Raw genomic sequence first — 10,789 nt, forward strand, 5'->3', positions numbered from 1 at the left:
GGAAGGTGTTAATGGCAGGCAAGCTGTCTTTCAGAAGTTTTCTGCTCCCCGGAGGAATCTGGGATTACCCAGAACAGTCAGGAAACCCTTTCTTGCTGCGCCAGGTGGGGTGTGTGGATTCTGCCCATCCAAGGCACCAATCCTGCTCCATTTTGTAGCAGAAAAGGAAAGTGGAAACTCAGCCAATAATTCAGGTGAGCTCACTTTAGGCTTCTCCGGATGGTCTGTTTATTGAGCCCTCGTCCTGATTTGCCTGCACAGAGTTTACTCAGAGATTAGGTTATGTATTGAACATTCGTTCTGATTTGCTTGTGGGGAGGTCATCATATAACTTAGCATCCTGAATTCATCCTGATTTGCTTTCAGGCTGTTTCTACATCATCTCGTTCACCCCACACTTTTCAGTGTGTTTCCCCATCACTTTCCTAAAAGTCTGGGTTGGTTGCTGTTGTTTTTTAAGTGACTTTGTTGCACCGGGGCAACAGAGCACTTTAATCCACTAACAATGCAAACCTAAATTTTTGGTATGTGCCAGAATCCCTCCCACAAAACCCTGACAATCTTGGGGCGACCTGTATCTTCAGAGGTTGAGCTGGGTTCAGGGACTCTGATCCTGGGGAAAGTACTCTTGAAAACAGCCCTCAGTGGAGAGGAGGAGGCAGACAGCAGTACTAGTGAAGAACAATTGTGTAAAAGGGGGAGTTTCAGCAAGTGCTGCTTGTATCATGCAGGGCAGAAATCCCCTTTGGCTCACTTCCATCCCGGGAGCCGTTGCTGCCTTCCTTCCCACCTGTTAGCCCTGGTACCTCTTTGGCACCATTAGCAGGACGTTGGCCCATATCCCAAGCTCAGCCTCCAGGCAGAGGGGTGCTGGGCCCAGGAGGGGCCTGCTGGTGTTGTCACAGCAACCAGGATCCAGAGGACCCAGCGTCAGCCTCCTTATTTATTTATTTATTTATTTACTTATTTATTTATTTATTAAATTTATTAGTCGCCCACCTGGCTGGCTGTCCAGCCACTCTGGGCGATGTACAGATTAAAAACATACAAATACATTAAAACATTAAAAATCTCAACAACAATAATAAAACCTAGCCCACCCCAAAAGCCTGCCTGAAGAGCCAGGTCTTCAAGGCCCGGCAGAAGCTCATCATAGAAAGGGGCTTGGCAGAGATCATTTGGGAGGGAATTCCACAAAGTGGGGGCCACAATTGAAAAAGCCCTCTCCCTAGTTCTCAGCAGTCTAGCTGTTTTAACTGGTGGGACAGAGAGAAGGCTTCTGAGATGCCTCCCACTCGCCTGAGGGATAGGGCACCTCACCCAGGAGACACCTATTTACACCTGGAGCCAGATCAGAGGGGCTAGTGGCCCAGCAGCAAGGGAGAGGGGCAAACATTCTTCTTAAGTCTTGGGCTCCTCCCCACCCCCAGGACATTTGGGGAGCATCCTCTCTGAAAGAGCTCCAAGGGGTCATGCTGTGGATGAATGGTAGTCCACTGCTCTCTTCCGTGCCCTGCCTGATAGCCTGGCTTGTGTGTTTAAAGTGCATCTTGACTTTGAAAGCCACATGTTATGCTTGGCCAAGCCTTGGTGCCTCTGGCCAAGAGCAACAGTTTTACATATTACAGCTAAATTAAATTTAAAGGCATGCATTTTGTGTTTCTGTCATCAGTAGTCTGTTAGCTTTTCACTGTCTCAGCAAGCCTTAACTTCCAGAAGAACAGCATCTGGGTTAGTCTGTTGCTCCTAAAATAGCAAAGATTAACATATTTGTGATAGACAAGAAAACATTTTGGGGCAGATGCTTCATTACTGTAGTCCATGAAAGTTTATGCCATTGTTACATACTCACCTGTCACCGAATGGTGAGAGGTTTTCAGGGGTTGCAGCATGTGAATAATGTCACTGGAGACTTACATCACTTCTGTGATATAACGTTTATTTACAAATATATGCAGGCTGAGCATAAGGGGGTTGATGCTATGAGCTGCCCATCAGATTTCTAGAGGAAGCTCCAATGCCATCGGTCTGGATTCCCACAGGTGGCAAGTCAGACCACTCTCTCTTTGTCAGGCTCGGTTCCAGGACTGCCAGTCTGTTGTCCTTTCTCATGTATACAGAGACACTTCAGTGATATCATCTCCAGCCAGTAGGGAGCAGGGGTGGGGAGGGAGGCCTGTCCTCTTATATCATACTTGAAGTATCTCCAACCCTTCCTGTGACCTTAGCTTGCTGTCCATTAGGGATGGGACCTGTTGGTCAATGACAGTTCAATGCATCCCATCGACCTAACAGGCAGGTGTAGATTTCAGTTGTGCTTTCTCCTCCAGCCACTGCTTTTACCAATCCGTGTTTTTCTTCCCTCACAAAAAATATTAATATTGAATTTTTTAAAGGAAATATTGACAAATGAAAGGAAATATCAATAAAATTATTGTTCTCAGTATCGATGTTTTAGACGGAGATTTTTTTTAAAAAGATCCATTTTTGAAAATAGCCACGGAAAATCACTACATAAAAATTCAATCTGTAATGAAAGAGAATTAATGAATCAATGGAAAAATTGGTTCCAAATCTGAATTGGGTGGAATTGTAACACATTCCTACTGTTAGTCAATCAGTCAAGGTGGCATATGTGGTTCTCCCTTGCCCCAATGTTATCCTCACAACCACCTTCCTGTGAGGTGTGTTCGGCTCAGAGATAGTGACTGGCCCAAGGTCACCCAAAATCTGCATCTCCCATATTCTAGTCCAGCACTCTAACCCCAGGATAGCCAACCTGGTGCCCTCCAGATGATGTGGGACTCCCAGCTCCCAACAGGCTCAGCCAGCATGGCCAATGGTCAGGGATGATGGGACTTCTAGTCCAACATCATCTAGGGTACTAGATTGGCTATCCATGCTCTAACCACTACAGTACACAGGGTTAGGTTGTTCGTTACATTTCTTAAAAAATGTTATGTTTGCAATGTCATCTTCATTTTATGAAATGGACTTAAATGATTGGACTTAACGGACTTACAGACTTACGAATGGACTTAAAAATGAAAATTGCAAAAATAGCTCGTGCTGGGATTAGCCGGATCCATGACATCCGTAGTCAAAAGGCTCAGGACACGGGCAGCTTTGCATTTGACCAGAGAGGAAGGCAGTGCTTCAGTTGTTTCCCAGCATCAGCTGCTATCAGTGGCAGCTAGTGCCGCCTGGACTTGGTCACGGAGGTGTGACCAAGTTCTGGTTTTCTCCACATCTTTCTTCTTTGCAAAGATACTGGGGACACATAAGCATTGCAGTTGTGCATCCAGCTAAACTGACACTTGGCTTATTTTGGTTCAGAACAGCTTCCTGTTGTCACTGTAGCTTCTCTACTAGAAGAAAAGTTGTGTGTGTTCTGGTTCTGATTCTCTTTCTATTCTCTTCTTTTGCAAAGGAACAGTGGACACAAACATTTCAGTTTTATTATTATTTGGCACCTAAATGTCTTGCTTTGATTCTGAAGAAGTCTCTGCAGTTTCACTTACAATTTCTAGTGTGAGTCCATGCCACAATGACCATACATTACTCAGGAGTAATGAATTCCATGGGTTTGCTCCCTGATAAGTATGTACAGGGTTGCAGTCTGAATTAGTCAAGTCTTAAAGGTACCATGCAAGGGACCCCATAAATTTCCAGACCCGTGAGAAAATATAATTTACCCCAATGCCTTCTTTTCTCCGAATTGTGGAATGATCTTCCTGATGAGGCACGCCTGGCGCCAACATGACTATCCTTTCGGCGCCAGGTTAAAACTTTCCTCTTCTCCCAGGCATTTTAGCATTTTAGTATTTTAATATTTAGTATTTTAATATGTGTTTTTGTCTGTCTTAAAATGTTTACAATTTTGAAATTTGGATGTAGTTTTAAAATTGTTTAAATATGTGTTTTAATTGTAGATGGAAGTTTTAGTTTGTACACCGCCCAGAGAGCTTCGGCTATGGGGCAGTATAGAAATTTAATAAAATAAATAAATAAAATTTCAGAATGTGGAATAAGATGTATGTACATTAAGTGGTCTAGGGCCTGGGAGACCAGAGTTAAAACCACCTACTCAGCCATGAAACTCAATGCGTGACCTTATTTATTTATTAAATTTATATCCTGCCCTTCCTCCCAGAAGGAGCCCAGGGCAGGAAACAAAACACTAAAAACGCTCTAAAACATCTTTAAAACAGACTTTATATTAAAACAAAACATTTTTAAAAACATTAATAATAATAATAATAATTTAATTTAATTTATGTGTCGCCTATCTGGCCAGTGGCCACTCTAGGCGACGTACAACTCAGTTACAATAAAATACATCATAATAATACAATACAATTAAAACAAAATATCTTTTTAAAAAAAGCTTTAAAAACATATTAAAAAGCAATTCCAACACAGACACAGAGGATAAGGTCTCTACTTAAAAATCTTGTTGAAAGAGGAAGGTCTTCCGTAGGTGTTGAAAAGAGATGGCGCCTGTCTAATATTTAAGGGGAGGGAATACCACAAGGTAGATGCCACTACACTAAAGGTTCTTTTCCTATGTTGTGCGAAACAGACTTTCAGACTTCCTGAGGCCCTCACCTGCACAGCGCAGGGATCGACTGGGTATATAAGAGGTAAGACCGTCTTTCAGGTATTCTGGTCCCAAGCTGTATAGGGCTTTGTACACCAAAACCAGAACCTTGAACTCGGTCCGGTAGCTAATGGGCAGCCAGTGCAATGCTTTCAGCAGCAGGGTGACATGTTGGCAATACCCTGCCCCAGTAAGCAGTCATGCTGCCACATTTTGCACCAGCTGCAACTTCCAGACCAGCATCAAGGGTAGCCCCACATAGAGCACATTACAATAATCCAGACTGGAGGCTACCAGGGCATGGACAACAGTGGTCAGGCTATCCTGGTCCAGACACTTCTTGTAATTTCCTTTGGTAGGGCAATGCCCTTGTTTGCCCCAATGGACCAGTCTCCACTGGATGTCATGATGCTTCAAAAAGGCTCGCACTGCCCTCCTGTGTGCCTGCCTGCCTGCTTGCTCCCTGCTCAACTGGTAGATTTCTGAATAAACAGTGTATAACAAAAGCCACTTTAGTCTTCATTGTTCTCTCTCCTCAAAGAAAAGTACTGTATAAATCTCCCCAGAACTTCCCTTGTGGGCTGGGGGATGGGATCGAGCACGCTGGCAGTTGTCTTTTGTGTGCCTGTGAAGTGGACACAACAGGATCTTTGCCAGTTGCTGTAGTCAGTCAACCAGGCTTTGAAACCAACATAGCCGGTCATGTTTCTCTGGGATCTTTCTGACAGCCTTTGCTGCTGGTAGTCAATTCTTCCTCACTATAGAAGATTGTGCAGGCAATGGCAGGATACTTACGTTCTTCCCCTGTGGGAGATTTCCTTCTTTTTGTAGTGCTGTTTGATGTGCCATTTCAGTCAGAAGCAATAGCCCAAAGCAGTCACATCCATGCAAACAGTCTTCTTGACTTTCTGCTCTCTACGGCAATTTTGCAAGCTGCAGACTGATTAGACAGCCTGCAAGGGGCTTAAAGGATTCAATCTCAAACGACCAGGCTTCTAATAGCTCACCAAAATCTTAAGCGAAGAAGCAACTCACAGCCTCACAACTCTGCACGTGGGGCTACCTCTAGGTGTTGCTTCCCCCTGCCTCTGAAACAGGAGGCACATAAAGTCAGTGTGATGGGGAGAGCTGAAACAGGAGTTTGTGCAACCCCAACATTTTGGAATATTCAGATGTGATTTAGATGAAATGTTTTAGCTTTGACAAAATGGCAAGGCAGTTTTGTTGAGCCTACCAAGCTAAAGATTTTGCACCCTTTCTTTGCGGGGAATACACTCTCCATTGGATGGCCTTACATTAGACAAATGCCTGGAGGATAAGGCTATCACGTGCTACTAGCCATGACTGCTCTGCTGTCCCTCTGCTGGGGACCACCATAGTTGCACCTTGGTTCTGCGTGTGGCTTCCCTGGTTGTTCATTGTGCGAACAGAGTGCTGGGCGAGATGGGCCTTTGGCCTGACCCAGCAGTCGCTTCTTGTGTTCTTAAACTAGCAGTCTTCCCAATAACCCTGGGCACCCAGGAGCCATGAATTCCACAGGCTGGTGACACTTTGTACAGAGAAGTGTCTGCCTTCAGCCTTCCACCTCTCCAGGTCCCCAAAGACGGCAATGAAGGAGCACCCCAAGGACAGGGTCCCTGCAATGAAAGTCAGATTGCCTGGCTGTAAGAGCCACCATGAACCTTCTGTGTAGAGAGCTGGGTGGTGGCAGCTGCAGCCCCTTGCCCTCAGGAATCCAGAGGTCCTGCAAAAGGGGACCCACCAGGCCACCACCCAACCACAGAAGACAGAGGGCCAAGTAGGGCTCTCCTCCCATAAACCAGCTGCACAGGGCTGCAGGTGGTGGGGAGGTTTCTCATTTTGCAAGAGCGTTTGTGTGGAAGAGAAGGAGGTCTGTTATGGGCAGGCTGGTGATTGCATACTCTGTTTATTACTGGCTTTTGCTGAGCAGATCACAGCATCTCACTGGTCCTTGCCTACGTGTGCCACATGCATAATAGTCCCAGGCACTTAACAGTTTCTTCTTCAAAGTAGTTTTCTAAAGATTCCCTAATATATTAAACATGCCCATCCCCTTCCCACTGAAGAAAGGACAGAGCTCTGGTTAGGGTTTGTAGCCACCCTTCTGAAATCGTTTGCTTCCAGGGGACCATGAGGTTTTTTTGAAAGGTTCCAGAGAGAGAGAGATCCCCTTGTGCTGCTTCCCTTTAGAGACAGCATCAAGAGTTCCCAGAAAGATCCTTGGTCTCACTTGAAGCCTGAGAGGCTGCTAAGGTGAACCTGTAGAAGCAAAGACCTGGAGTGGCTTTTTGGTGTGAGAGTTGGGCGTCAGGCTGTGCATTTTTATTCCATTCTTGTCCACGACAAGTATGCAGAAGAGTTGCTAAAGTCTAGAGCAAGCTGGCAAGCAGGCCTGTGGCTGGGATCTAATAAGACCACCAGAACGGCCCTACAGGAGGATCAGGCCAATGGGGGCCCATCTAGTCAAACCAGACACCCAAAAGGGAAGCCCACAGCAAGTCTCACCTCCTGTGGCTTCCAGCAGCTGGCATTCAGAAGCATGCTGCCTCTGACCCTCCCAGCCTCCCAGGAATTAATATGCTCTCCTTGATAGGGCTTGCACAGAATTCCTTGCTGGATTATCTGGGCCCCCTATGGGTCAGATCTCTCTCGCTCCTGCCACCTTCAAGGGTGCCCAACACTCCCGTTAGCCCCCTAAGCTTGCTTCCGACAGCAGTTTGAATTACACCCCTGCAGGCACGTTATGACAGGACTGCTTATTTGGGGTCCAAGGAGACATTTCCCTGCAGGATGTAGGTGCAAGTACCCATTATTTCGGCACGAGAGAACCCCCCACGAGCACCTGCCCCAGGGATTAAAAAAGCACGGGTAGTTTGTTGCCTTTTCGTGACATCCCAAACCAGCCGCCTCGCTCTGCTTAAAGGGAGAGAGAGGGCGGCCCTGGGTGGGTGGAGGGGCAGTGAAGCTTCAGACGCTGGAGGAGCCCCGGTGGGGAACTGGGTCTTGGTGCGGCAGCCAGGAAGAGAGGAAGATCCTTCCGCTTCGCACTGGAAGAGTCCCACTCCCCACGCGGGGAGACCAGCGGTTTCCCCTCCGACGCGGTCATCTCTGCACTGCTGCCCGACGACCGCGACGCTTCCACGTGTCAGGGTCCCGGGCTGGCGTCGCCTGCGCCGAGCCCCACAGCCTGCGAGGCCTAGCTGTTGCGCCTCCGAGCCCGGGCAAAGCGGCGAGAGGACAGGCCATGGCATAACAGGGCAGGCGCCCTGCGGCTGCGGCTCCGCCGCTCAAGTCTCCCGTCCTCTCCGCCCCGCCCCGCAAGGGTGTGTCCCGCCGGCGCCGGCCCGCCTCCCGAGGGTGTAGCTGGGCGGCGGAGGCGCCCGGGACTCGGTGCTGGCGGAGGCGCGCCATGCCACGGCAGGGCAGTTAGCAGCAGCGATCGGGAGCGGGCGGCGGCGCAAGGGATGGCCGCGCCTGCCCTCCCCGCCGGGCTGCTGCTGCTGTTGGTGGCGGCGGGCGGCTGGGCGCTGGAACTGCTGGGCGGCGGCGGCGGCGCTTACGAGGCGGCGGCGGGGTCGGAGCGCGGTGGCGGCGGGCGGTGCCAGGTCATCGCGATCCCCATGTGCCAGGGCATCGGCTACAACCTGACCCGCATGCCCAACCTGCTGGGACACGAGCACCAGGGCGAGGCGGCGCTGAAGCTGCACGAGTTCGCGCCGCTGGTGGCCTACGGCTGCCACGGTCACCTGCGCTTCTTCCTGTGCTCGCTCTACGCGCCCATGTGCACGGAGCAGGTGTCGGGCAGCATCCCGGCCTGCCGGCCCATGTGCGAGCAGGCGCGCCAGCGCTGCGCCCCCATCATGGAGCGCTTCCACTTCGGCTGGCCCGAGGCGCTGGACTGCGCCCGCCTGCCCACCAAGCACGACCCGCAGGCGCTGTGCATGGAGGCGCCCGAGAACGCCACGGGCGCCGGCACGCCCGAGCCCCCGCGCGGCCAGGGCATGCTCCCCGTAGCGCCGCGCCCCGCCCGGCCCCATGCCGAGGCCGCCGCCGAGGGCCGCCTGGGGGCCGCCGGGCCCTGCCCCAACCCCGACAAGTTCCAGTTCGTGGCCAAGAGCGCCTCGTGCGCGCCGCGCTGTTCCCCGGGCGTCGACGTGTACTGGGCGCGGCGCGACAAGGATTTCGCCTTCATCTGGATGGCCGTGTGGGCCACGCTCTGCTTCGCCTCCACCGCCTTCACCGTCCTCACTTTCCTGCTGGAGCCGCAGCGTTTCCAGTATCCTGAGCGCCCCATCATCTTCCTCTCCATGTGCTACAACGTCTATTCGGTGGCCTTCCTCATCCGCTCAGTGGCTGGCGCCGAGAACATCGCCTGCGACCGGGAGGAGGGTGAGCTCTACATCATCCAGGAGGGGTTGGAGAGCACCGGCTGCACCCTCGTCTTTCTCATCCTCTACTACTTTGGGATGGCCTCCTCCCTCTGGTGGGTGGTCCTCACCTTGACCTGGTTTCTGGCCGCTGGGAAGAAGTGGGGCCACGAGGCCATCGAGGCCCACAGCAGCTACTTCCACCTGGCGGCCTGGGGTGTCCCTGCCATGAAGACCATCGTCATCCTCACCATGAGGAAGGTGGCTGGGGATGAGCTGACTGGGCTCTGCTATGTGGGGAGCATGGATGTGGCTGCCCTGACGGGCTTTGTCCTCATCCCTCTGTCCTGCTACTTGGTTATCGGAACCTCCTTCATCCTGACGGGCTTCGTCGCCCTCTTCCACATCCGCAAGATCATGAAGACGGGGGGCACCAACACCGAGAAGCTGGAGAAACTGATGGTGAAGATCGGGGTCTTTTCCATTCTCTACACTGTCCCAGCCACCTGCGTCATTGTCTGCTACTTCTACGAGCGGCTGAACGTGGACTACTGGACCCTCCGGGCCTTGGAGCATGGGTGTCTGCCCTTTCCTGGGCGGCGCAGCACGGACTGTGCCTTGGATTCTTCTGTGCCCACCGTGGCCATCTTTATGCTGAAGATCTTCATGTCCTTGGTGGTGGGCATCACCAGTGGTGTTTGGGTGTGGAGCTCCAAGACTTTGCAGACCTGGCAGAACCTCTGCAACAGGAAACTGGGGGTGAGGACTAGAGGGAAGCCCTGCAGTGGGGTGACCTGCACCGGGGCACACTGCCACTACAAAGCGCCTGCCGTTGTGCTGCACATGACCAAGACAGACCCGTACCTGGACAACCCAACACATGTCTGAGACAGGCCACCAGGGAGGAGCAGAGCCATCTCAAGGGAACAATTCAACACTTCACAGAGTTCCACATTTTGTAGCAGGGTCAGCAAAGAGCGGACAGGCATGTCAGGTGCGGGATGGAAGGAGAAAGATTTCAGGAGTGGCCATATGTGGGCATGGGGGGGGGCTGTGGGCAACTTTATAACGCCTCTGTCTGAAGACCCCAAAGAGGACACCTAACAGAAAGGCCTCCCCCCCTTCCCTCCCTCTTCCCCACCCCGTCATATCTAGCTTTTATTCCTAGCGTTGTGGGTCGGATCGCTCTGTGGCCAAGATCCAGCACCTATTTGAACGTTTTTGTTTTGGAGGGGAGATAGAGGATTTGTCCAAGTTTATTTAATTCTGTAATTTATTTTCGTTTGGTTTTTTAAAGGAATTCATTAACTAAAAGAAAGGAAAGAATCCCCAATAAACCCTGGCTGTGTTATTTCAACTGAGGCTGTTTGCAGGAATGTTGCGAGGCTTTGGAAGCAGCTGTGTGGGGGAAGAGATTTAAGTCCAGCGGCTGAGCCTGGATGTCTGCAGGAGGCAGGCAGGGGGTGAAGCCTCTTGCTGCTGCTCTGCAGCCCTGAACTAGCTTTAGACCTTGTCACCACCAACGTGGGGAGGTGTTTGGGGCTGGGGGGGGCCTCTCTGTCCCCAGAGTTTCAAGCAGCCAGGGCCAAGGGCAGGAGGCTCTTTAAATATTTTTAGCCTGGCTGCTGGAGAGTGACAAAGCTGAGGTGGCCTGTGCCAAGGCTGTACAAGTCATCATCACACAACAGCCGTCGCCCCCTCCAAGCCCCAGTGGCTGCCAGTACTCTGACCTTCAGCCTCCTCTCCTGCTGAGCTCCAGGCAGGCGCTGGCCGGGCAACCGCTGTTTGGCCAGCCGGGATG

The 10,789-nt window shown here is 51.2% G+C and overlaps 1 protein-coding gene across 1 annotated transcript; it reads left to right on the forward strand.

Moving 5' to 3' along the window:
* The first annotated feature begins 7,995 nt into the window (after positions 1-7,995).
* Positions 7,996-10,570, forward strand: FZD9 (frizzled class receptor 9). The gene has a single exon (XM_061604726.1). It carries the CDS (start codon positions 8,086-8,088, stop codon positions 9,874-9,876), a length of 1,791 nt encoding a protein of 596 aa, XP_061460710.1. The 5' UTR covers positions 7,996-8,085; the 3' UTR covers positions 9,877-10,570.
* Positions 10,571-10,789: the final 219 nt, after the last annotated feature.

Source organism: Rhineura floridana, chromosome 21, assembly GCF_030035675.1.
Source record: "Rhineura floridana isolate rRhiFlo1 chromosome 21, rRhiFlo1.hap2, whole genome shotgun sequence".
NCBI lineage: Eukaryota > Metazoa > Chordata > Lepidosauria > Squamata > Rhineuridae > Rhineura > Rhineura floridana.